This window comes from Choloepus didactylus, chromosome 3, assembly GCF_015220235.1.
Source record: "Choloepus didactylus isolate mChoDid1 chromosome 3, mChoDid1.pri, whole genome shotgun sequence".
Taxonomy (NCBI): Eukaryota; Metazoa; Chordata; class Mammalia; order Pilosa; family Megalonychidae; genus Choloepus; species Choloepus didactylus.
Genome location: NC_051309.1, coordinates 58121716 through 58149026, shown reverse-complemented (window position 1 = coordinate 58149026; position 27311 = coordinate 58121716). Strand labels below are relative to the sequence as shown.

Sequence of the window (27311 nt, the reverse complement as noted above, 5' to 3'; positions counted from 1 at the left end):
GGAAACACTAAGAGAAATGAGGAAGGTGTCACAGAAGAGGAGACTTAGGTTCCCAAAGTGTGTGTTGAGGAGAGTACTTTTAGAAATCAAAATAATACATGCATATACATTAAAAGTTGGAAAACAAAAAATTACCATTCTCCCCAGTCCTGCTGTCCAGTGCACCACATTTAAATCTTTTTCATTAAGCTCTGTTTCTAAATAATTAGCTCACAATATTTCTGAATGTACCAATTTTAGATATTATCTCTGATTCTCCTGCCCTGGAATCTGACAAAGTTTAGCTTTGACAGATTTAATCCATTCAAGTATAGTATTATTGCCTCTCATTGAACTGTTTTCTTTGAATTTCAAGAAAAGCCTACTCAATTCCTCTAGGAATGTTCTCTTCTGAGAAAGTGCATGTTCCTTGAAATGACATTTTAGAATAAGCTGCAGTATAAAAGGTAAATCTGTTTGTGTGTGCAGAAACTGGCTTTCTATGTAGCCAGGATGTTGGATGGCAGGCGTCAATGCTTTAACCTTTTAGGAGTCTTCTACACCATCTAATATAATGACTGCACAAAGGAGATTCAAGTGGGCCTCTGTACTTTCTCATTTTTGAATTTGCTTTATTGAAAAATTGCATTTTTGGTTTCTTTGGCATACTGATATGCTCACTCTCTTTGCAATGACTCTGACTTCTCTCATCCCTCTATTCTTTCATAGTTACCTGTCAAAATGCCAAGCCTGAGTGAAACTGAGCACCAGTTTTTTCATTGCTTTCACCTGAGTAGCTGAGCACTGTTAGAGTAAATCACACAACCTACCAGCTGCTTTCTCTCCCATATTCCCCCTGGCATAGTAAATGACACTATTATCTCAACCAGTTGCCTAGGCCAGAAACACAGGAGTCATTTTTGAAACTTCCCACACCCTCAACCTTTGTGTCTTTTACTCAGAATATCCCTTAAACATGCTTGGAACCTTCCCACACCCTCAACCTTTGTGTCTTTTACTCACAATATCCCTTAAATATGCTTGGAACCATCTTTTGTTTTCCATCTTCATTACCATCAACCTAGGGAAAATCACCATCTCTTACTTAGAATACTGCAGTAGCCACTTAAATCTCTTACCCACTTTTGCTTCACCCCATCCAGTCTCCAAATTCTTCTAAAGTAATCCTGATTATGTCATCATATCCTGCTTAAAATCCTTCACTGATTTCCCATTGCTCTTGAGAAAAAGTCCAAAATAAATGTGGCCTGTCTGTGAGATCTTGCCTACTTCTCATCCTTACCTCTTTTTACTCTGCTCCATCTACTTATATAAGTATCAAATGCCTCCCCCTGTACCCTGCTAGCCCTTTCCATGTTTATTCTCTGCCCAGTTCACACTGCTTTCCTTCACATAATTTAAGGCAATTCTATTGAGATACATTCACAAACCATATAATGCATCCAAGGTATACAATTAATGGCTCATAGTATCGTATAGTTGAGGATTCATTGTCACAGTCAATTTTAGAACATTTTCATTACTCCAAAATAAAGAAAAAATTAAAAAACAACACCCAAAGCATCCCATATCTCTTATGCCCCCCCCCCATTACATACATGTCTTTATTTTAACCTTCACATAACTCTTTTATCAGTTATTTCTTCGCAGGACATAATCCTTAATTCCCCTCATCCCCACTCCCAGAAAAAAGTTAGGTTCCCCTATTATGTGCTCTTGTAGCACATAAGATAATTGCGACAAAAGAGTTATTTGCTTAATGTCTGTTTTCTTAAAAGATCACAAGTCTATGTTACCTGATTGGTGGGTTTAAAAATTTCTTTAAGTCAATTTCTTTGATTCTTCTTTCAAGAGGTGGAGCTTAATTTCTCCCTGTACTGGACTTAGTGACTGAACTTGTAATGGATAGAATGTGGCAAAAAATAATGGAGTGTGGCTTCCAATATTAAGTTATAAAAGAGTGCAGTTTCTATCTGGCTATCTCTCCTGGATCATTCTCTCTGTTAGAAGCCATCTGACCTGTAGTGAGGACACTCAGACAGCTCTATGTAGAGCTCCATGTGGTAGGGAACTGAGACCTCAAGCCAACCACCATGACAATAAGCCACTTTAAAAGTGGATACACTTCTGAGTCCACCCTTCAGATGCCTGGTGACTTTTCTCAGACCAACAGCAGCAGCTTGACTGCAACCTCATGAGAACCCCAAGCAAGGAACGCTTGGATCCTCGGCTTATAAGGGTTCCAGTCATTGGATTAGGGCTCATCTTCATTCAGTTTGGCCTTAACCTTACTAATAACATCTTTGAAGATACTATTTACAGGTGAGTTCACCACAGGACCAGGAGTTATGACTTGAACATGTCATTGTGGGGAACCTGATTCAATCCATAACAAAATCTATCTTGGAAAGTGGCTTGTTTCTTTCTCCTCCTTATTCCCTTCCCTTCTAACACAACCCAACTAATCCCAATTCAGAAAAAAATTTATGCCTAAACTGAACTTGGAAAAACAAAATCTGAACTGCTGTGGTTGAGAAATAGTTGAGATGTTCCATCCTGGAAAAGTTGAATTCTAAACCAACAGGCAATCCTATTTATAGCACAGAACTCCCTAAAAAGCTCAGGAACTGGCTTCTGGAAGTAGGGGTGAAGAGGGTAAAAATAGGATTAAAAGTTCATTTAAGAATGAGTTACATCCTTGGGCCACCTTCCTCCCATCCTTCCCCTAGTCTATATCTGAAGGCTTTTTTTTCCCCAAGAGAGAGTAAAAGGGAGGGTTTTTGGATTGGAGGACACTAGGCACCTAAAATAGGAGAAAAGTAAGAAGTTATATCACGAATTCTGAGACACCTGCCCTCACCTGATTTCCAACAAATCTTAACCATGGACTCAGAGCTTCTAATCAACTTTAAATGCTCTACTTTAAATGGGGGGAAGCCTCTAACATGAAAGATGGAGCCTAAAATCAAAAGAATTAAAAAGAAAAAAAAAAAAAAAAACAAGAAGGAACTTGAGGGAATGAGGGAGATGTGAGGGAATGAGGGAGATGCAGGGGGAAAAATGTTCAGATTAAAAAAACCAACAGTACAACAGCTGTCTTTAAAGTCAGAGAGTTGACAGATACTGAAACAAAGAAAAAGATGGTATGATGGTATGAAAGAAATGGTAGCAATTCATTTAGTTGGCTCAAGCAAAACAGGAAAGGTTTAGGAACTCGTTACAATAATCCAGAAAAGGTCGACTGAGAAACTAAGCTAGTAGTTCATGGAGACGACAGCGTTTTTAAAATGTAGATTCTAGGATCCTCACTATAGGTGGGTTCAGAATCTCTGGGGCTGAAGATTCAGAATCTGGAATATGTTTTTTAAAATCACTCCAGGTGATTCTGATGTAGACAGTTGGGCATGGTACAGATATTGCGGACTGGAAGACATAGGGTTTAACTGGATATGGGAGGGTAAAAAATATATGTAGATTTCTTTAAGTGCTAGCTGGGTAGATGATGGTGTCATGCCAAAAACAGAAACAAAGACGAACCCAAAACAAAAAATGGCCATGTTTGAGTAGCCTTGTGAGACATTCCCGTGGAAAAGTTCAGCTGGCAAGCGGAGACATATCTTGGATTACTATTAGTTTCTCGCCACCAACCACTCGGGGGTCCGAGAGCATTCTATGCCCCTCACCAGAAAGAAAAAAAGAAAAAAGCCGTGCATTCTCTCTGCTATCCACAGTAGCTTATAAACACCACTATCATTGCCCTTGACAACTGGTAATAATTTACACTTCTGCTTCTCCAGAGACTTCCATTCAAGCATATAGTTTACACAACTCCTCCCTCAGCCTATTTTATTTTCTTCATAGCTCCTGTTGCCCGTTGAAATTTTCTTAGCTATCGTTTAAATCTGTTTCTTACTAACGGAATGTCAGCTTAATTATGACAGGGCCTCGGTTTGCAGTCTTAACCCAGTAGTAGAGCTTCCAGCAGTTTCGGGCGGGTTCTCAGAAAATGTCGAGTGGATGATGGTCAGATACTCTCGTATTTCACATCAACCCTACGCGACTGATTATCCCCACTTATTGAACGAGGAGACCGTGACTCAGAAGTCAAGATCTTACCAGAGTACCCTGGCTAAGTATGTGAGGCTGAGGCCCCAAGCTGGTAAGCTCCAAAGTCCTTGCAAACCCTGCCAAGACTGCGCGGCCAGAGTGGGCGTCTGAAACAAGGGCCTTCAGCAAAAGAAGCCGTCGACCAAGGAAGCCACCACCTCTACTCTCACACTAGCTCATCAGGTCTCCCAGCTGACCAGATACTGCCGATTGTGGCGACGTGACTGCATGGACGCGGACGATGACGCAAGAGTCCGCGCCACTCAGTTTCCGGAAGGGCTGCGCGGCGGGGCAGCTTTACGACTTCTGGGTTAACTGCGTCACTGTGATAGGTGGATAAAGAAGTGTTGGGGTCGAGCTGTCTGGAAAGGTCTAGAAGCGCGCGAACCTGTCCCGAGGCCTTCTGAGTAAGTTGCGGCAGGAAGCGATGTTCGGTGGGGCCTGTGAGGGAAGCGAAGTCTGGGAAGCGAAGTTGACAGGTTGGTCAACTTTAGGACCACAACCAGGCCGCGGATTTGAGGCAGTGGAGTCTGACGAGCTGGTGTGGTGCAATGACTAAGTCACCCTACCGCCGACCCTCTGTCACTTCATTCAAATGGAAATAGGCAGGTCTGCCTGTCTCCTAGTGTGGTTGCGAAGGGAAAATGAAAGAATGTTTTCCAAAACATTCCAAGCTATAAGTGCATTATTTTTTATTAAACGTAGTTGTATAACGTAAGTTAAGCAGTAGGTGAAGATGGGAAAATAAAGTTTCTAGATGATTTGCAAGTTTTAAAAATGCCCAATAGCCCACAGAGTTCCAGAAACCATAGAATTTGTAAGGCCTCTGGTGACTAAATAGCAACTTCTACAGTTATTAAGAAGCAAATATCTTAAACTTAAAAATCCCGTTACGTATAAAATGTTTATCAAGTTATTTTTTCCCCTGTAAAGTTCCAGAAATGTTTGGACAGCCAGGAAGAAATCTGGAGTGAGTGTATTTATGATTCAATTAGAAATGAAAACTTGAGTCGACAAGAATGGATTTTGCTTTAAGTCTGTAGTAACCTCTGAGAAACTGGCAACAAAAAGTAGAAAAACATATTCATTGTTGTATAGAAGTGTATGGTTAGTTCTAAAGTATTTAAAATGCCATTTTTAAAAGAATTCTTTTTATAATCTTGCCCCTTCATGTAGTGTCAAGTAATTTTAAACTGTATAATACATTCATCAGATTGTCCTCATGTGGAAAATTAATGGCTATACCTGTTTTTACATTCAAGGGAAGAGCATCTTTTGAATGTAGACTAAACTTTTGTAAAAATGCAAAAGTTTGCGTTGGTATGATACTGTACGTAGTGTAGGCAATTTGGTGTTCTTTTGCAGGAGAGTACCAGAAGGTAAACTGACTTCCCCACTAACTGTATAGTTGTTATATAAACTCCCATTCCCCATAGTTTTAGTGTATGCCAAGGAAGGGTTTCATTATTTTCATATAATGATCATTTGTGTGTCTAAGGAAAGCTTAAAAATTAGATCTTGTAAATCCCCAAAATAACTAGTATTTATAGAAATGCTTACTAAAAAGAAATTCTGTAAATACTAAGTTATCTTTTATTTTTAAACCTTATATTTAGATAATAAAGCATTTTCACACCTTACAAGTCTCAGTGATGATTGGTTTATTTCCTTCGTTTTAGGGAAGACTTACTTTTTTTCAATTGTTAATTAAATGACAGATGAAAATAAGTTTTATTTTGAATCAGTAAGGAAATCGGTTCAAATAAGTCTTAATAAATAAAAAAACTTGAATAATTAAAACAAGATACTTGATGAATTTTATTTGCTTTGAAATCTGGAAAGTAGGGTTCACTGAGAGGGAGGAATTCACCTTTATCTTAAAGGAAACACTGATAATTTGTGAGTTGTTTGTTATTATTGACCCCTGAAGTTTCATTGATGAAATACTGCTTCAAATCTTCCGTACCATTTGCATTGAGAAGGCTAGAGAACGTCGTATTGATGTAATTTTTTATTGAGTTTTAATGCTATATTAGATGTCAATTTAGATTAATTTATTTGCAATTTTAAAATCAATCTAGAGTATGAAGAGTTTACTTACTTAATTATAATAATGACTTGATGTGATCTCTTAAAGTATTATCATAAATAGTAAAAAACACAGTTTTTATATATAGTGTCCTAAAACTGAATAGGTAAAACTGGATGGGCTTTTCTTTCTTTTATTTTATCAGAGGTTGATTTTTCTTTCACTTAAATACAGGTGGTACAGAAATTTAAAAGCAGCCTTTATTTGCATTAGCATTTTTAAAGTCAGCATGCAGAGTTTTGAACATCTGTAACAGTAATATCTGTAACATCTTAATCCATCTGTAACAATAACAAGAAAAATGGAAAAATTGAGCATGTGGTATTCTAAATTTGGTTTTCTTTGTTTATTTTTTATGTTATGGTCAGTGGAGAGAGAGGTCTAAATTTCTTCCTGTTCCATCCTCGTCCATGTATACCACCCCCTCCTAAATTTTCTTCCACCTCTAATCCAGTGTTAGGTTAATTATACTGGATTAATTTTCAACCTCTTTGTTCTCAGCAAAGTTACCACAGACAATTCATAAATTCAAAGATTCTTCAATTATGTATCTTTGATATAGTTACTTTTATGAGAAGTGATTGCACGGAAGTTTCTCTTTCTCCCTTTCACCCTTGGAGTTCCCTAAAACTCATATTTGTTTTGGTAATATGTTGTATTATTTTCACTTACCAAAGATGTTTAGGTCTTCAGTGAAATGACTCTTCAGGAATTGGTACATCAGACTGCCTCCCTTCATTTGGACAAAATAGCTGTATGTTTTGATGAATGTAACAACCAGCCTCCAATTTATTACACCTACAAGACTCTGATTAATGCTGCTTCAGAATTATCAAATTTTCTGCTATTACGTTGTGATTTTCAAGGAATTTGGGAAATTGGCCTCTACTGCCATCCAGGAATAAACTTAATCTCTTGGATTTTAGGGTAATTTTTTTATAACTGTTAACCTGGTATTATTCTAAGCTAATTTATAGTTCTTCAACACATAAAATATATTTCAAGTTACTGTTCTGTTTATTACTGGACTTTTCTCTATTGGTTGGTCATTTCTGGACAGATTAAAGGAGCCTGTATGTTTTTAATCATTTAAATTAATTGCTTTGAACTTAATTAGTTGAAACAAGAAGTTTTAACTAATAGTAGAGCATTTAAATAGATGTTCTCCAAAATATAAAGGCTTAATTTTCCTGCCAAAAGAAAACAGTTTTAAATTCTGTTACTTCAAAGAAAATGAGTGTTTCAGAACTAACCTATCTTTATTTCCTCTTAGGCTGAATTTTTAGACACTTGGGTATTTAGTGAACGAATGCATGAAAGTTTTGGATATGTTTTTTTTTTTTTTTTTTATTAGAGGTGAACAATTATTTTATTTGAGATACAATTCAAATATACTGTAAAGTTCACTTTTAAAGTGGTGTCAGTGTTTTGCAATATATTTACAAAGTTGTGCAACAATCACCAGTATCTAATTCCAGAATATTTTTACAAACCTAAAGTTAACACCATACTCACTAGCAGATACTACCCATCCCCCTTCTCTAGCCACTGGCAAACTCTTATCTTCTTTCTGTATTTATGCTTCTGACTGTTTTGGACATTTCGTATAGATTGAAACATATAAAATGTGGTCTTTTCTGTCTTGCTTCTTTCACTTAGCATGTGTTCAAGGCTCATTCATGTCATAGCATGTATCAGTACTTCATTCCTTTTTATGACTGAATAATATTTCATTGGATGGATTTAACATACAGTTTATCCATTCATCAATTAATGGACATTTAGGTTTATTCCACTTTTGGCATTATGTATTATGATGTTGAGAACTTTTATGTACAAGTTTTGTACAGATGTATTTTCCATTCTCTTGGGTACATAACTAGGAATGGAATTGTTGAGTCATGTGGTATCTCTGTATTTAATGTTCTGGGAACTGGAAAACCCATTTCTGGACTTGGGGCCCCATTTTACAACTCTACCAGTAATGTATGAGGGTTCCAATTTCCCTATAACCTCACCAATACTTGTTATTGTCCATCATTCTAATTATAGTGATCCAAAAGGGTATTATGTGTTATTTCATTGTGGTTTTGAACTGCATTTCCCTAATGAATAATTATACTGAGTAACTTTTCCTTAACAGCTATTTTTATCTTTTTATTGAGATATATTCACATACCACGCAGTCATACAAAACAAATCGTACATTCCATTGTTCACAGTACCATTACATAGTTGTACATTCATCACCTAAATCAATCCCTGACACCTTCGTTAGCACACACCCAAAAATAACAAGAATAATAATTAAAGTGAAAAAGAGCAATTGAAGTAAAAAAGAACACTGGGTACCTTTGTCTGTCTGTTTGTTTGTTTGTTTCCTTCCCCTATTTTTCTACTCATCCATCCATAAACTAGGAAAAGTGGAGTGTGGTCCTTATGGCTTTCCCAATCCCATTGTCACCCCTCATAAGCTACATTTTTATACAATTGTCTTCGAGATTCATGGGTTCTGGGTTGTAGTTTGATAGTTTCAGGTATCCACCACCAGCTACCCCAATTCTTTAGAACCTAAAAAGGGTTGTCTAAATTGTGCATAAGAGTGCCCACCAGAGTGACCTCTCTGCTCCTTTTGGAATCTCTCTGCCACTGAAGCTTATTTCATTTCCTTTCACATCCCCCTTTTGGTCAAGAAGGTGTTCTCCATCTCACAATGCCAGGTCTACATTCCTGTCTACATTGAGGCATGAATGCATAGAAGACACTAATTCAAATTAATATTTACAAAATATTCAATCATTTAAATTACTCTAAACTCTTATCCTTTTATACAGTGATTACTATACTAGGGTTCTACAATAAATGAAGGCTATCAAAAAACTGATTTGAGAAGTTGATATTCATCTCATAATCTATCTTAGTACAGTAATTTTATAAGTATAAAAATACTGTTTAAAAATGTACTTTCATGAAATCTTTGATAAAAATTTATTGAGAATTTATTTTGTGCAAAGATCTAGTGTCACCAAAGTATATTTCAGATTACTTTTAGTTAAAATGGCTAACTGATCTTTGATCTTGTGTAAATATTGCCACATACAAGACAATTTTAAAGTTTTTTTCCCCTTAAGGTGTCCTGTTTTTGGTGAAATATGTCTTTTGTTGTGTGCAGATTCTGATAATGAAAGTTGCACATGGATGTTTAGCTTATTTTATTTTATATAAAGAGACAAATGAAGGCATTGGACTTTGCCACCTATTTTGTATTTTAGCACTAGAAAGTTAACCAAGTATATTATACTGTATTTCTCTATATAAGTAATGAGCATTTTTTATAGGAAATACTGAGGAACAAGATAAAATAACAATATTCGTAACCAAAGATTTATCAATGAAAGCACTGGGTATTTCTGGTAAAGTAAATAGAGAAATAGACATGCTTAAAGCAAGATTATTTTTAACAGATATTCTGTGCTGACTCTGTACTTTATTTCTTTAGAATTCTCCAAGTCCCTGCTGCTTATGCTCCTATTGATCCAGACTCACCACCAGCATTATCAGCTTACTTCATGAAAAAATGTAACTTAAAGTATATCCTTGTTGAAAAAAAGCTAGTTGATGTAAGTTTAGGTGTTTAAATTGTTTTTGTGTGTTTTACATTTATCTTTCCATTGAAGTGTTTTTTCCCCTACTGGTTGATTTCTAAATTTGCAGGTTTTCTCATCCTCAGCACTGTTGAAATTTTAGGCCAGGTAATTGTTGTGAGGAGTGTCCTGTGTGTTGTACAATGTTTAGCAACATCTCTGATCTCCACCCACTAGATGCCACCCCCGAGTTATGATAAACAAAAATGTCTCCAGGAATTGCCAAATGTCCCGTTTGCTCCTACCCACTGCCCCATGAGAACCACTGTTCCATGGCATGAAAATACCTTCTAGCCTTATAATGTATTTTGCATTGTTTTGAATTTCCTTTTTCTTTCAGAGTACTTCCTATGCTTGGAAAATTTCATAATACTTGATATATTTTATCTTTCTGTGTTGTAACAGTTATATTATGGGATGAATAAAGAATTATAATTCTTCAATGTTGCTGACTTACATCTTGAAAAAGAGGCTGGTGCCTCTTTTAGATCACACCTTTTAGATCAGACCTTTCTGGAAAACTGGATTTTTAATTTTTAGGTGACTACCAACCAAAGATCTAGCCAAGAAACACTGCTTTAAGGGCAAGAGTTACTATTACATGTTCAGCAGGATGCAGTTTATGTTTCATTATTATTTATTTACTTTGGGTTTATAAAATACTGTTTTACCGAAGAGAAAAGAATGTTACAAAAAGTGTGTTTAATTTAGCCTGTGTGTTTTCAACCATTTTCTATATGAGTAGATACTTACTATATGAACAGATTTCCTATATGAACAGATATACATTTGGAGATAAATTAAATGCATTCCACCTGGGTGTGTGTGTGTGTGCATGCATCTACATCTATAGATAGATAGATAGATAGATAGATAGATACATAGATAGATAGATAGATAGATACAAGAAAGTATCAAAAGTTTGAGATACATGAGAGATTTCCTAGAGAAGCATGGGTATTAGAATAAGGCTTCTAGAAAAGAGTAACTAAAATATGAATTTGGTTAATAAATATTTTTGGAGTCTACTGTTCCAGTTTGCTAATGCTGTCGTTATGCAAAATACGAGAAATGGATTGGCTTTTATAAAGGGGTTTATTAGATTGTAAATTTACAGTTCTGTGACCATAAAAGTGTCCAAACTAAGGTATCAACAAGAGGATACCTTCATTGAAGAAAGGCCAATGGTGGCTGGAACACCTCTGTTAGCTGGGAAGGCACATGACTGGCGTCTCCTGATCCTTTGCTCCCGGGTTGTGTCTCAAAATGGTTCTCTCCAGAATGTCTCGGGGCTTGTCTCTCTCAGCTTCTTCAGCTCCTGTGCATCTAAGCACCTGGGGGTCCTCTCTTAACTTCTGTCTCTCAGCTCCTGTGTATTCTTGGTTGTTCTCCAAGGGCATTTCTCTCTAAGCATCTGGGGCTCCTCTCTTAGCTTCTCCAGAGCAATCTCTGGGCTAGCATCTCCAAATGTCTCCAAGCATCCGTGTCTGTGTTGGGTTTTGAGCTCTCTTAAGTACTCCAGTGAACTAATCAAGACCCACTCTGAATTGGTGGGTTCCACACCTCCATGGAAATAACCTAATCAAAATGTCTCACCTACAGTTGGGTGGGTCATACTTCTGTGGAAACAACCTGATCAAAAGTCACACCCTAATCAAAAAGATTAATGTCTGTCCCCACAAGATTGCATTAAAGAACATGGCTTTTGTGGGGGGCATGATAGATCCAAACTGGCACATAAACCTGTTAACATTGTCTGGCCAAAGTTTTCTCTTCACAAATTGGTTGTTATTTTGTTGCTAATAAATAAGCAAGGCTAAAATGATTATATGATACTCATTTTTCCTAAAGCCTTGGTGAAAGTTTTATAACAGAAGTGTGGGAATTGTTAATATCAGGTATTCTTCACCACCACAGACAGTAGGGGGTTGGATACATAGAAAAACCCCATAGAAAGTCCTTTGCTTCCAATTCCATGACTTTGGTGATGGTGTTAGTGTTCTTTTTTTCCACTTTACACAGAAGCAAAAGGTGAGTATTTACTGAGCATCTGCCATGTGCTCAGCATCCACCAGAGCAGTGGTTCTTTAGTTCTCAAAGAGGGATGATTTTGCTGCCCAGGGGATATTTGACAATGTCTGGAGATATTTTTTATCATGTTGGGGAGAGGTTTGCTACTGGCCTGTTGTGAGTAGAGGCCAGGGATGCTGCTAAACATGCTACAGTACAAAATGCAGGCCCCCCAAAAAAGAATTATCTACTCCAAAATGTCAATAGTGTCAAGGTTGAGAAACCCTGCCCTAGTGACAGGGTGGTTGGGAGGGCATTAGGATGTGAAAGAAACCTATGACTTGATTTTTTCCTCCCGCTTCTTATGGTACAGTTAGAGAAAGTTAATACTCATGAACCTGTAAAGTCTATACAGTGTGTCCTTGCCCCAAGAGAAATAAATGTAACTTAGTAGGGATTGGAATATTTTAACGGAGGAAGAGGGCTTTGAGATAGGTCTTAAGAGTAACTAGAACCTTTGTTTTTGTTTGTTTGTTTGTTTTCAACATTGCAGGCCAACTCCCCCCACAGGACAAACAAACTCACAAACAAAATATAGACTGCTGGGGAGTGACCTTTTTCTCATTATTAATTTTGATTTTTTTCATATGTCAACTTGGATTATCTTGCATTAAGCTGCTTTTTCTCAACCCAAAAAGGTATACTCCAAAGATTCTCACTTTCAACATGTACAAACTGAATTCAGCATCTTTTCATCCAAACTTACTTCTGTGTTAATCTGTTTCTTTACATTAAATCACCTCAGCCAGAAATTTAGGAAGTTTTCTTAGGCTTGCTTCATATCTAGAAATTAACCAAGTCACCTATTGAGTCTTTGCTCATATCTTATATCTTTACCATTGTAAAAGATTCATTAAGTCCATCATCTATTGAGATGATGCTGTTGCCACCTTCTCTTGGATCCTATAACTTACTGCTAAGGTCTAAACTCCTTAATGCTGATTGTGCAGAGTAATTAAAGATCTAGCATCCCTTTTCCTATCACTCAATCCCACCTCCTACCCCAGTTCTGCAACTCCATGGAATGTTATAACAGTCTCCACAACACTAGCTTTCTTGGGTCAGAACCTATGTATTGGCAGTTTTCTTTGCCTGAACTGCCATTCTTTATTTGTAGAATAACTGCTTATACTTTTAAGACTTGTCTTAAAAACTACCTATGAAGTAATCTCTGCTCTTTAAGGCAAAGTTAAGTTCAACCTCTTCTATTTACATTTCAATCATATTTCGTTACCACACGACATTGTATTGCAATTGTGTATTTTTATCTGCCTGATTATTTTGAAGGTGACTTTAAAAATAAGGAAAGTGCCCAACTCTTGGGGTTTCTTATTCCTCTTTTTATTCCTGGATACATAACAAGTACCCCAAAAACCCTTGTTGAGTAAATAACTGAATGCGTCATATTACTTCTATATAAAAAAGGGATTTGTTTTTTAACATAATACTGTGAACTTTTTCCCCATCTCAAACAGAAATTCAAATCTTCTCATGAGACATTGAACTATGACACATTTGTAGTAGAACATAATGACCTAGTACTCATCAGACTTCATTGGAAGGAGGTTCAGGTAAACTTGATGCCAAATGATAAAAGAGAGAGATATGAAAATGAAAAAATGAAAAACAGCATGAGTTCTGGGAGCAGCAATGAAGAGAAATCGGAAGAATACATGGATGTGAGGCTAAAGCATTGCTTAGCTTACGTTCTTCATACATCAGGTACTACGGGGATGCCTAAGATTGTCAGAGTGCCTCATGCATGTATAGTACCAAATATCCTGCATTTTCGGTAAGTTTCTCCCTTAGAATCTTTCTTCAGTACCTGTATTTTTCTTGAATTTAAAAATATTTGTTCTTTATAACTCTTTTTCGTAAGTTGATAGTCCTAAATCATAAGTTCTCTTTTGTCTCAGCTGTATCTGAACTTTGGTTCTCTGTATACTAGGGCTTCACCTGTTTGATCTAGGCCTGGAGCCAAACACAGAACAAATGATACAATTCTAAGCTTTGCTTTAATTTCTTAACTATTAATAATAAGGCAGGAAAAGTCTTCCTGGCAGAGGTACCAGCAGAGGTAAGGTGTGGGAGAAAGAAGCAGCTTAGCTTTCCTGGGGTGTATCAGGCCAGTAGGAGGTGAGATGCTTGTGGGGATGTAAGGAACTTGAAAAAAGTGAAGACTGGAAGTCGCCATCATGGCAAGTGGGAGAGACACCTGTCTAACAGACGCTGGGCCCAGCAGAGGAAGAAACTGCCTGCAAAGTGGGAGGAAATACGTGCTCAGTGAGGGTTGAAGGGCTGATTTATTAGTAGAGTATATAAATTTCTTGTGCTTAAATTATTTTGTGCTTGAACTTAATGAAACCTAATTGCTATTAAAAATCCCTTTTTGATTAACTTTGGATTCTTGAGTAGGGTGGTAATAAATGGATTTTTTTTTTTAATTGCGATATATTCACATATCATGCAACCATGTGTGGTGTACAATCAACTGTTCACAGAACCATCATATAGTTGTGCATTCATCACCCCATTTTTTAAATTGAGATATATTTACATATCATAATTGGATTTTGAAGAGATGGAATGTTATCCAATATAGAAATTGAAACAGTAATGTTAAATTTTCTGTTTGTTTTGGACTTAAATCACTAAGCTATGGAGTACCACATTTCAGATACTGATTGCCTAGATATTACCAGAATGCAGTATCTTGTTGAAAAGACACAGCTGAGTTTTATTGCTTACCTTGGTAAATGAGAATGCCACCTTCACAGAGTGTGATCTCAGAGAGGGAAGGGCAAGGTCTGATTTATGGAGACTTTGAAATCTAGTTTAAGGCAGATCTTTCAATATTGGTGCTTAATTTTAAGGATTAGGTGAGGATCATGAAATAATAGTTTAGGATTGGTAGAAACAGCAAGAAGAAGATTTTGAAGAGAGGGTTCAGGAAGTCTTGTAAGCTCTTGATGCTTCCTATGGTAATAAACAATAAAGTTATATGCAATTTTCATTTTCTTGGTCTAGAGTCTTCTGAAATAAAGTGATGCTAATGAAGACAAATGAAATAGTAAAGTCCTGTTAATGTAGATAGTAAAGTATATGGGGTGGTGGTGGATTGTTTTTTTATCAACTGTTCCAGCACTACTCCCTGAAAGCAGGTTATGGGAGTTTGATTTCCTTTTATTCTGGTTTTTTGTTTTTTTGTTTTTTTGTTTTTCTGTTTTAATTTGCTTTATTGTTATAATAAGAACATATGAGAAGATACATAAGAATCATGTTGCTCAGGCCCAGAGGTCATGGCACTGATTTTACAAAGGCAGATGTGGTGTGTCTTCTGTATTGATAACATGGAATTGACCTGGCCTTGAAATATTTTCCAATCTTTCTAGATTATGCCAAAAAAATTAAAAAAAAATTTTAAAAAAAGCTGAAAAGTTGTTCTTTGGTAGTGTACATCAGTATATGCAGTCTTTAATTTTATGAGCAGAATCTTTAATTGTATGAGCATTTATGAGGCTTTTAGTTTTAAGGAACTAGTTTATTTTTTGTGGACAGTGGCCTAATTTGATTGCCAAGTCAGAAATGAAATGGAATTTTAAAACTTCTTTTATTTGGTCTAAAAACAAAAGTAACCAAGTGAAGGAAAAATTAGTAATAAAACATTTCTTTCAGTTATTTGGGTTTTTTCCCTTTCTTTTATTTCTCTTTAAATTCTGAAACTTGATGTCTTTAAGTAATTTAAAAGAGCACCCACTGTAGATCTGTATAGGTTAGAGTGAAGTAGCAGCATATCCCAAAGTAATTTGGGTGCAGAATAAAAATACATAATCGGGGCCCCCCTGAGGAGGTGGGTGAGGATGCAGAGGTGTTGGACTTCTCACCTGGATTGTTGCTGATGTTCTCACAAACATTGGGGACTGACAGCTTGATATGCTGAGCCCTCTATCTTGGGGCTTGCCTTTATGAAGCTTGTTGCTGCAGGGGAGAGGCTAGGCTTGCTTGTAATTGTGCCTAAGAGTCTCCCCCTGAGTGCCTCTTTGTTGCTCAGATGTGGCCCTCTCTCTTTAACTAAGCCATTTTGGTAGTTGTGATGGTTAGGTTCATGTGTCAACTTGGCCAGGTGATAGTACCCAGCTGTCTGGTCCAGCAAACATTGGTCTAACAATTGCTGCCAGGACGTTTGTGGCTAGTTAATAAACCAACAGGCTGGTTTATTAAATCATCAGTCAATTGACTGCAGCTGTGACTGATGACTCACTAAAGGGCGTGTCTTCCACAATGAGAGAATGCAATTGGCTGGATTTAATCCAATTAATCAGTTGAACACTTAGAAGGGACACAGATAGAGGACTTTCACTTCTTCGGCTGCCCAGTGAAGTGTTTCCTAAGGAGTTCGCCTAAGTTGCCGGTTTGTTTCCTGAGGAGTTCATCGGACATCTTCCTTGGAGTTGACAGTTTGCTGACTTCTCTACAGAATTTGGACTCTTGCATACCCACAGTTGCGTGAGTCACTTTTATAAATTTTCTAGTCATAGATACCTCTCATTGATTCTGTTTCCCTAGAGAATCCTAACTAATACAGCAGGTGATCTCACTGTCCTCCCCGTACGTGGGACCTGACTCCCAGGGGTGTAAATCTCCCTGGCAACGCAGGATATGACTCCCGGGGATGAGTCTGGATGCGGCATCATGGAATTGAGAACATCTTCTTGACCAGAAGGGGGATGCAAAATGAAACGAAATAAAGCTTCAGTGGCTGAGAGATTTCAAATGGAGTTGAGAGGTCACTCTGGTGGACATTCTTATGCACTGTATAGATAACACTTTTTAGGTTTTAATGTATTGTAATAGCTAGAAGTAAATACCTGAAACTACCAAACTCCAACCCAGTAGCCTTGACTCCTGAAGATGATTGTATAACAACCTAGATTACAAGGGATGACAGTGTGATTGTGAAAACCAGGTGGATCGCACTCCCTTTATCCAGTGTATGGATGAATGAGTAGAAAAATGGGACAAAAACCAAATGAAAAATAGGGTGGGATGGGGGATGATTTGGGTGTTCTTTTTTAGTTTTAGTTTTTATTCTTATTCTCATTCTTTCTGGTATAAGGAAAATGTTCAAAAATAGATTGGGGTGATGAATGCACAACTATATGATGGTACTGCGAACAGTTGATTGTATACCATGGATGATTGTATAGTATGTGAAAATATCTCAGTAAAACTGAATTAAAAAAAAGAACACCCACCAAACCATATCCTTTTTTGTCTTGGTTTAGATTACTATTCATGTTAAATGCAACTTTTATAATTAGGGTACCTTGAAGAGAACTGCAGTTATATTTCTAGTTGCGTTATCTTCTAAATTGACCCTTTTAAAAAGACATGTTTTCTCATATCCCATACCTTAAATATTATTTTGTTTAAATTTTAAAAGGAAGGTACAATTTTAAAATCCTTAAAGAATGATATTTAAAAATTAATTGATATGTATGACTTCGCTCAAGTTATTTAACGCCCCCTGAACTTCATTTTTCTACATTTTATAAAGGATGGAATAATATATCTGCTTCATAGGGTGGTTTGGAAAATGAGAAGCAATATATTAAGTACACTAATATAAGCACTAAGCCTCACAAGTAGTAAGTTCAACAAATACTTGTTCCATTTCATCTTTTTTCCTCCTTTAAATCTGTTTCTTTCTCAACTTTTCCTGTATCAAACATTTTGTATACTCCTTTTTTTGAAATTCACTGCCAGATCCTCCCTTAATGCTTAGCATTGCCTTTTTTGTTCATAGAATTGAGACACTAAAAATCATTTTCAGGGTTTAAGCTTTACTGGAAACCTGCTACAAAGTTTGCTTTCTACTGAATACCTACCTGGGAAATCAGTAAGTATTTATGAAGAATATTTTCTTCAGAAATTGAAGATCAGATATAGTCTTGAACACACAATGAGTTTTTGTCTTATCTGAAACGTATATGTAATACTATGTTGTAGTTTGCTACATGTGCTGTAACAAAATACCACAGACAGGTTGGACTTTGTCTGAAATCTGTAGTATTCTGCTGGTGGCTTGCCAGCAATCCATCACCCAATCTCATCTCTGTCACATGGCCATCTGTCTCCTTTTGTCTCCTCCGTTCCTTCTACTTGCATATCCAGATCTCCTTTGCTTATAAGTACTGTTATATTTGATAAAGGCCCATCCTGATTCAATTTGGCCTCATCCAAAATCTTCAAAGATACTGTTTACAAATTAGTCCACACCCACAGGACCAGAGGTTAGGACTTGAACATGTCTTTGTGGAGGGCATTATTCAATCTACCACACTATAATTAGATTATTAAAATCTTTATTCTATATTTGAAGATATTTTGAAGTTAAGGTAATACCTGCTTTTAGATACAGTGGATTTTGTGTGTTCAAATTTAAGGCAGTGCCATTGGTTTAACACTGATTATCTATGCTCTATAATATACTAACTTCACATATGTCCTGCTCTTTGTTCACATACTGAGAGAAAATGCCAAATAGTGGGAAAAGGGGAGTCAAGTCTCTCTTAAGCATTGTTGAGTAAGTAGGATAGAATAAGTGAGGATTCTACCAAAGAAGCAAAACCAGAAGAATATGCACATACTCTTAAGGAATTAATTACAGGGAATAGGCTCACATAATTGTGGAGGCTGGCCAAGCAAGTCCAAAGTTGGCAGGGCAGGCAGTCAGGTGGGAAAGATCATGAACAGGCTGAATTCCGACAGGCATGAGCTGAAGCCTGTCCATAGGCAAAGTCAGGAAGAAGATCTAGAGGGAAGGGAGAACAATTGCAGCTCTAGCTGCTGTTTGGAGTTCTTCTTCATGGAGAAGGCCTAAGCCCTCTTTTAGAGGTCTTGCAATTGGTCAATCCAGGATAATATCCCTTTGATTAACTTAAAGTCAACTGATTAGGGGCTTTAATCACATTTGCAAAATCCCTTTGCAGGAGCACCTAGATTAACATTTAAGTGTATAACTAAGAGAAGGTATGTATATTTGTAAAATAGCCAGTGCCTCTTTACTGTCCTTTCAGTCACTCTCAGACAGTATCCCTTGCAGCCCACCCTAATGGGAGACATACCAGAGAAAGAATTTGTAGGGTGGTAGTTTAACCTAGCCAAGTGGACACTTCAGAAAGCCATCATAGATGGTAAAATATGTCTTGATAAAAGTGGGTACTGCTTTGAATGACTTATAATCCTTATGTTTATAAAGAAGAGTTCTGGAATTAACAGCTATTTCTAAAAGAATAGAATAAAGTCTGGCCAATATCCAGAAACTTAATGGTTGTAAACATGCTTTTTTAAGGTATGTGTTTACTAAATGTTATGCATTTCTTATAACTACATTCTGTTTTGCCTTAGGGTCCTTTTTGAGATCACACAAGATGATGTTTTGTTTCTGGCATCACCTCTGACTTTTGATCCTTCTGTTGTGGAAATATTTGTTGCTCTATCAAGTGGTGCCTCTCTGCTTATTGTACCAACTTCTGTCAAAGTGCTCCCATCAAAACTAGCTGCTGTTCTCTTTTCTGATCACAGAGTGACTGTTTTGCAGGTACATCTTAGGAACAAATGATATTTTGTTTTTTATTATTCAAGATTTTAAGTGTTGTAGAGCATTTTTTGTATTTCTATAGTTCTTTACAATGGAATTATGATAATCTACTTAGATTATCAAGGGCTGCCTCTTCATTACATCATTTTGTTTGAAAATGAAAAAATTTAGTTAGCTTTTTTCCAAGAAAATCCTTTCCGTGTGTTTTTTCTGCATACTGTATAACTAGAGGAACTTGAGTTTGATTCATATCTTTTGGAATATGCTGTCCTGTTTTAAAATTTAAATGTATTTTCCACTAAAAACTAGTTTAAGTAATTTAAATCATAATTGAGTTAGACATTTAGATTTTTTTAAATTTTTATGCTGTTTTCCATTAACCTATAGAAACAAATATTTTTGTAGTTTGGCCTTTTTGTAGATTTAAAAAATGTGTATTTGAATTAATATGAGTACATAAGCCTTAAGATGTTACATTGCAAGTGGTTAAAGATACTGAAGAGAATTAACAGAATTACATGCATATCATTTATGTAGCTGTCTTAGATAAGTGTTTCTTCACTGAGAACCTCAGTCCTTACCTGTAAGTGGGAATAATACCCACCTTTCGTAGTTGTTGAATTAGTTCAATATAGATGAATATAGTTGTAAGATTTTAAATGAGATACTATAGTGTTGTTTCTGGTAGGTGTATGTGCGCACACATGTACATCTCAATTATTAGTTAACTATTTTGAGAAACAAAAGAATCAGGTTTTTATCTAATGTAATTAGATTTAAGAGAATGTTAAATTTCTGCTCCAGAGTCAAAGTATGATATTTTTGACTTTGTTTGTAGGCAATATGTTTTATCCTTTAAAAAAAAAGAACTGAGTATGCAGTGTGGCTTGCTGGGTACCAATGGATAATACCCTCATCTGTTGGGGAATTGTTCTGTAAATAAGGGCAAGATTTTTAATGTAAGTTTGATTTTCCTGTAAAATTCAAGGAGCATATGTTTCAGGGAACATTTGCAAAGTACCTTGATAGTGGGTGACAGTTATTAAAGAGAAGAAAATTTTACTTCTATGTCAAATGAGGGAATTAGCCCTCTTTAAATCTGACCCTTTTGCTTAGTGTAATTAGCACAATCTCAGATAAATTTATGTTAGCAGTGGTTTTTAACCTTTTGGGGAGTCATAGATCCTTCTGAGAAACTGATATAAATTTACTAACTCTCTTCTCAGAACACAGAAAATTTTGCATCCAATTTCATGGTGATTTTACTTTTTTCACAATACTTTGGAATGTTATCAGCATATCATGTTTGACTTAGTTTGAATAAAGAAAAGAAGTACAGAAGCTGACAGGCTATCCTTTCCATTATGTAAGACACATGTCTTTTTAATAGTGAATTTTAGCTTTGTTGTCAGGGTTCATATTTTCCCACGAAAGTCAAATTTCTTATCAAATGATACATGTCATCAAGGATTTCTGCCTTAATGTTTACAATTTAAAAATAAAGTTTTCTGTGCAAGTTTTATTTATAAATAATATCCCTGTCTAAATCTAATTTGATGAATCAAGAATCTTAAAAGCTCTCAAAAAGAACACATGCTACTAAAGTTTTGGAAATTGGAAAGAATAGGACATCTTGAGTTACTGTGGGGGAAAAGGCCCCAAAATGAAATGGACTAAACTTTTGAAAAAATTAAGGGCCTGTTTTATTTCTCTTAGGAGTAAGGAGTTTCTCCTCTTGGGAATGGAGGGGCCCCATTTTTAGTTTCTTATGAATCTAAAATATATATGGGTATTTTATATTTGATGTTCTGGGTAACAGTTATATTATTTAAACTTGATGCCCTTTAAAACTGATAACTTTTACTTAGAGCAAAAGCTTAGGTTGCTAGCTAGACAGCATGCTAGCATAATAGTGTTTTAAGTTTTTACATGAATTTTTCCTTAGAAAATTTGGAAGACACTTTAACATTCTCTACTACTTTTTCCTATTGTTTACTAAGCCCTATTTTTCTATGCCTAAGATGTTTTAATAGCAAAGGATGTTGACTTGCATTCTGCCCCTTAATTTATCGTTTCAGTTAATGACCATCTTAAAAATGTCACTATGCTTTATCTTGCTGAATGTTCATAGACATGTGTCCATTTGTAGAATCCACAACTGAAATTATTCTAAACACCAGAAACTGGGCCAGAACATTCAAATTGCTTTAATGAAAATGGAGAAAAGAATCATTGTGGCTTTCATTTTGATAAGAGATTTTCCATATCTTATGATAAAACTCTTGGTGAAAAAAGTTAAGAACCTGATTTAGGATGTTTCATAAATAGGGTGAGTGTTATAATTTATGATCAGAACCATAATCTCTTGAGAGAGAATGATCACACAGATGACTTCTGTATAGCCAAGTGAGCAGCTTGGCAAATCCTCTCCCCAAAACATAACTAAAGTGGACAAAATTGCAGAAACAACATTTCAATACTTTGGAAATCAACCAAAGGCATACAGTAATCTAAGAAATGCTTCTGTTTTTAAAAACTGCTGAACTTGGACTAAAAACAGTGGGAATCTTTGACGGTCTGGCCTGGAACAGATCCCACCCTGAGACTGATCCTACTCATCCCCTACCAGCTCAGTCAATGCAAAGGTTCTGCCAGTGTCTGTGGATTGAAGGAGACTCACTCTATTTGAAATAATAGGCATTCCCAGCCCATGCCCAGCATCATTGTCAGTGGAAATGATGATCTTGGAGGTAGGTGAGCAGGGAGGGCCAATAGGTTGTGGTAGTGTTAAGGGCAAGCACATTCCTGGCTGAGGCTGCTCCTGTGAAGCAGAGACTAGTGGGTCCAAGCTATTCACACATTCCTAGCTGACCATGAGACTACATGCATGTATCTAAGAGACACAAAAGGACTCAGTGGAGATCAAAACTGGGGCAGGCTTGAAAATGGCCTAAATCTTGAATGAGCTTCCTTATCCATACACAGATCCATTTGTGTGGACAGTCTAATTATTGCTTATCTCTCAGCTGCTTAGACACAGGAATGAACTCTAGGAAGTCCGACTTAAAAATAAAAACAAAACAGCAGGGACACCCTTGGCCACTGCTGCTGGTGAAAATAGCAAGGAGAAAGATCTCACAGATTTAGCCCATGCAAGTTACTAAACAGAGAAATGAGCAAGCACATGACAAACCAGAACAATAAAAATGTTCAGGGGAAAAAGAGAATCCAAAGTTGTTAGAATATATTATCGAAAATATCAGTTATAACAAAAAAATTTACAAAATATGAAAGAAACAAGGAAGTGTAACCCATATTTAGGAAAAAAAGTAATCAATAGACACTGTCTCTGACTGTTCCCAGTTGTTGGATTTAGCATACAAAGATGTCAGAGCAGCTAACAGAAATGTGTCCAGTGAACTGAAGGAAACTATGTTTAAAGAATTAAAAGAAGTAAGACATTAATGAATCAGTAGAGATTCTCAAGAAAGAGAATGAACTAAATGGAAATTCTGGAGTTGAAAAATACAAAAACTGAGATGAAGAATTAACTAGTGAGGCTGAACAATAGATTCAAGATGGCAGAAAAAAGAATCAGTGAACCTGAAGAAAGATCAATAGAAATTAACCAGTCTAAAAAGTAGAACAACAACGACAACAACAACAACAACAAAACAAGGAAGAAAAATTATCTGAGCTTCAGAGGCCCGTGGGAGAACATCAGTTGTACCATATGTATAAAGGGAGTCTTGGAGAAGAGAGAGAAAGAGGGACAGGGAAAAATTTAAACAATGACTGAAAACTTCCAAATTTGATGAAAAACATTAATCTGCAAATTCAAGAAGCTTAACAGGCCCCAAATAGGATAAACACAAAGATCCATATGTAGGCACATCATCATGAAATGGTTAAAAGACAAAGAGAAAATCTTGAAAGCACGAGAAAAACTACTCATCATGTATAAATGGACATCGGTATAAATCGTACAAAGTATGTTTTTTGACCACAACAGAATTAAATTAGAAATCAAACCAGAAAGATTTCTGGAAATGCCTAAGTATTTGGAAATTAAACACACTTGTAAATAACCCACAGGTCAAAAGAAGAAATTAGAAGGGAAAATTAGAAAACATTTTGAACTGACCAAAATCTAAAACAATATATCAAAATTTATGGGATGCCAATAAAGCAGTGCTTAGAAGGGAAGTTTGTAGCATTAAACACTTATATCAGAAAAAAAGAAAGGTCTTAAATTAATAGCCTAAGCTTCTATCTTGTGGAGAGCAAACCAAGACCAAAGCAAGCAGAAGAAAGGAAATAACAGTGATTTAGTAGAAATTAATAAAATAGAGAAAATCAGTGAACCAAAAGGTGGTTCTTTGAAAAGATCAACAAAATTGTCAAACTTTTAGCAAGACTGTGCTGCTTTGTATCTATTATGTACCCCATAAAAAGCCATGTCCATTTAATCCAGTCTTGTGAGGGCAGACCTATTGTGGGGTGGGACCTTTTGATTGGGTTGTTTCCATTGAGATGTGACCCACCCAATTGTGGGTGGAGTCTTTTTGATTAGATTATTTCCATGGAGAAGTGACCCCGCCCATTCAAGATGGGTCTTAATTAGTTTACTGGCATTCTCTGTGAGAGAATAAAAGGCAGAGACATTTTGAAGAGAGCTCAGAGCTGACACAGACCCAGACACTTGGAGTTGCTTAGTTAAGAGGTGAAGCCTGGAGTTTGCCCCAGAGAAGTTAAGTGAGAATCCACAGACGCTTAAAGAGAAGGCCACTGGAATCAGAAGCTGAAAGCAATGGAAACGAGAAGCTAACCCCAGGAGAGGCCCAGCAGATTCTGGCCATGTGCATTCCCATGTGACAGAGGAACCCCAGACACCATCAGCCTTTCTTCAGTGAAGGTATCCTCGTTAGTGCCTTAGTTTGGACACTTTATAGCCTTAGAACTGTAATTTGTGAACTTATAAACCCCCATTGTAAAAGTTGCATAGTGGCAACTTTAGCAAACTGAACACTGACAAATTAAAAAAGAGAAGACACAAATTGCCAAAATCAGGAATGAAAGAGGGGACATCACTACTGACCTTACAAAAATGAAAAGCGTTATAAAAGAATAGAACAGCTTTCTGCTAACAAGTTAGATAACTTGGATGACCTGGAAAAATTCCTAGAAAGATACAAATTGCCTAAATTAACTCAATCAGAAATAGAAAATCTGATAAGCCTAAACAAGTAAAGAACTTTAGATATAAAAATAATCTTCCCATGAAGAAAAGTCCAGTATCAGATGGCTTCACTGGTAAATTCTATCAAATGTTTAAGAAAAATATTAAGTATTCTTAATATTTCACAAGCTTTCGGAAAATACGAGAAAAGAATACATCCCAGGTCATTCTATGAGGCCGTTATTACTCTGATATCAAATCCAGATAAGTACCTCATAACAAACAAAAACTACACCCAAGATCTCTCAGGCATATAATACAAAAATCCTTAAAATATTAGCAAAACGAATCCAGCAACATATAAAAAGGATTATACACCATACTAGAGACATCGCTAGTATGATCCTCAGGTTTGATGATTCACTAGGTTTCACAGAACTCAGAAGTTGTTATATCCATAAATGTGTTTATTACAGTGGAAAGATTCAGGGTAAAACCAGCAAAGGTAAAAATGCCCATGGAGTAAAGTTCAGAGGAAAACCGGTACAGGCTTACAGCTTTCCCCTTCCAGTGGAGTGTCAGGGAACATGCTTTATTCCCCCAGCAACTATGTGTGATAACACATGTGAAGTATTGTCAACTCTCCTCAGCCTCCAGGGTTTTTATTGCAGGGCTCAGTGATATACTTGGGCCTGTGTGACTGAACTTACTTACTCAAACTCCAGACCTCAGATAGAAAGCTGGTATTGATCATAAATCACATTGTTAGCATAAATTATCTGGTCTAAATGTTACAGCATGCCCCGAGGCTTCAGGCATGCAAAGTCACTCTTATCAGACAGAACATTCCAAGAGCTCTGTTTCTAAGAACTGGCTGAGGACCAGTCTAAAAACAGGCCGTTTTTGGGATTATGCATTGTTTGAGCAACCCAGGCCTAATGAGTTACCCTTTCTTGCATGACGACCAACTGGGATTTATCCTAGGAATGCAAGCTTGGTTTATTATCCAAAAATCTGTTGATGTCTTACACTACATAAAAAATAAAGAGCAAAACTCACATGACTATCTCATAGATTCAGAAAAAGTATTTTACAAAATCCAACACCCAAATGATAAAAACTCTTAACAAACTAATAGTAGAAGGGAATTTTCTGACACTCATGAAAGGCATGTATAAAAAACAAAAAATGTACAAAAAACATAGTTAACATCAATAATTATGGCAAGGCAAGGATGTCTGCTTTTGTCGCTTTTATTAAAAATTATGCTGGTGGATCTAACCAGTGCAATAAAGCAAAAATAGAAAAATAAGAGAAATTAAAAGCATACCCACTGGGCAGGAAGAAGTAAAATCCTCTTTATTTTGAGATGACATGATACTATGTATAGAAAATCTCAAGGGGAGAAAACCTAAATTTAGTAAACAAGCTTATCAAGGTTGAAGGACACAAAATCAATATACAAAAATCAATTGTATATCTGTGAAATAGCAGTAAAAAAATCTGAAAAGGAATTTGAGAAAACAGTAACATCCATGATAGCATCAAAAATAATGAAATACTTAGGAATAAATTTGACAAAAGAAGACCAAGACTTGTTCACTGAAAACTACAACCTTGCTGATACAAATTCAAGACTTAAATAAATGGAGAGACATTTCCTGTTCATGGATTGAAAGTCTCAATATTGTCAAGATTGAAATTTTCTCCAGTTTGATCTATAAATTAAACACAATTCCTATCAAAAACCCATTAGATGTCTTGTCAAAATTGACAAATAGGTCCTAAATTTTATATGGAAATACAGAAGACCTAGAATAGCCAAAAGAATTTTGGAAAAAAGAACAGAGTTGGAGAACTTACACTGCCTTTTTTCAAAGCTTATTATATAAGCTACACTTATCAGGACACTGGTATTGATGCAGTGATTGGCATATAGGTTAGTGGAGCAAATTGAGGATCCAGAAATAAATCCTTACATTTATGATCAGTTGATTTTTGACAAAGGCGGCAGTGGGGAAAGATATCTTTTCAGCAAATGGTGATGGGACAATTGGCTATCCACACACAAACATCAAAAAGAAAATGAACTTGGATCCTTATACCATATGCAAAACTTAACATTAATAGGGCCTGAACTATAAAACTTCCAGAAAAAAACAGAGGAGAAAATTTTCGTGACTTTGGGTTGGGCATAGTTCTTATACCTGATCCATAAAAGAGAATACAAACTTATCCATAGTGACAGGAAATAGACCAGTATTTTTGTTTTGTTTTGTTTTTTGTTTTTTGTTTTTTTTTGGTGAGAGGGGAGGATCGGGGGGCTATCTTGTTGGAGGGAAGAATTACAAATGAGCATAAGGTAATTTAGGGGGTAATGGATATATTTTTTTTGATTGTGGTAATGGTTTCATTGGTATATACATATATCAAAACTTATCAAAATGTATACTTTAAGTATGTGCAGTTAATTATATGTAAGTTTTATCTCAATGCAGCTGTTTTTAAACATCTTTATTCATGTTGCTTTGCTTAGTCTTATTTTTTAAGCCCTTTCATGTACTTTTTCTACATAGAGCTAAAGGGATAGGGAATAGGATTTGATTTTTATAGATTTTG

At 36.1% G+C, this 27311-nt stretch overlaps 1 protein-coding gene across 5 annotated transcripts in view; it reads left to right on the top strand.

The window, feature by feature from the left end:
• The first annotated feature begins 4276 nt into the window (after positions 1–4276).
• AASDH (aminoadipate-semialdehyde dehydrogenase) overlaps positions 4277–27311 on the top strand; it is a 35478-nt gene continuing 12443 nt past the window's right edge. The window contains exons 1-5 of one of the 5 annotated variants that reach the window (XM_037829859.1): positions 4277–4514; positions 6874–7123; positions 9696–9816; positions 13386–13702; positions 19321–19513. In XM_037829859.1, coding sequence (XP_037685787.1) covers positions 6894–7123; positions 9696–9816; positions 13386–13702; positions 19321–19513 — 861 coding nt within the window. In that variant the 5' untranslated portion in view covers positions 4277–4514; positions 6874–6893. Of the gene's footprint in view, positions 4515–6873; positions 7124–9695; positions 9817–13385; positions 13703–16397; positions 16417–17076; positions 17810–19320; positions 19514–20351; positions 20473–27311 lie in introns of those variants that run through there. The other 4 variants (XM_037829862.1, XM_037829860.1, XM_037829863.1 and 1 more) reach the window with 4 other exon arrangements.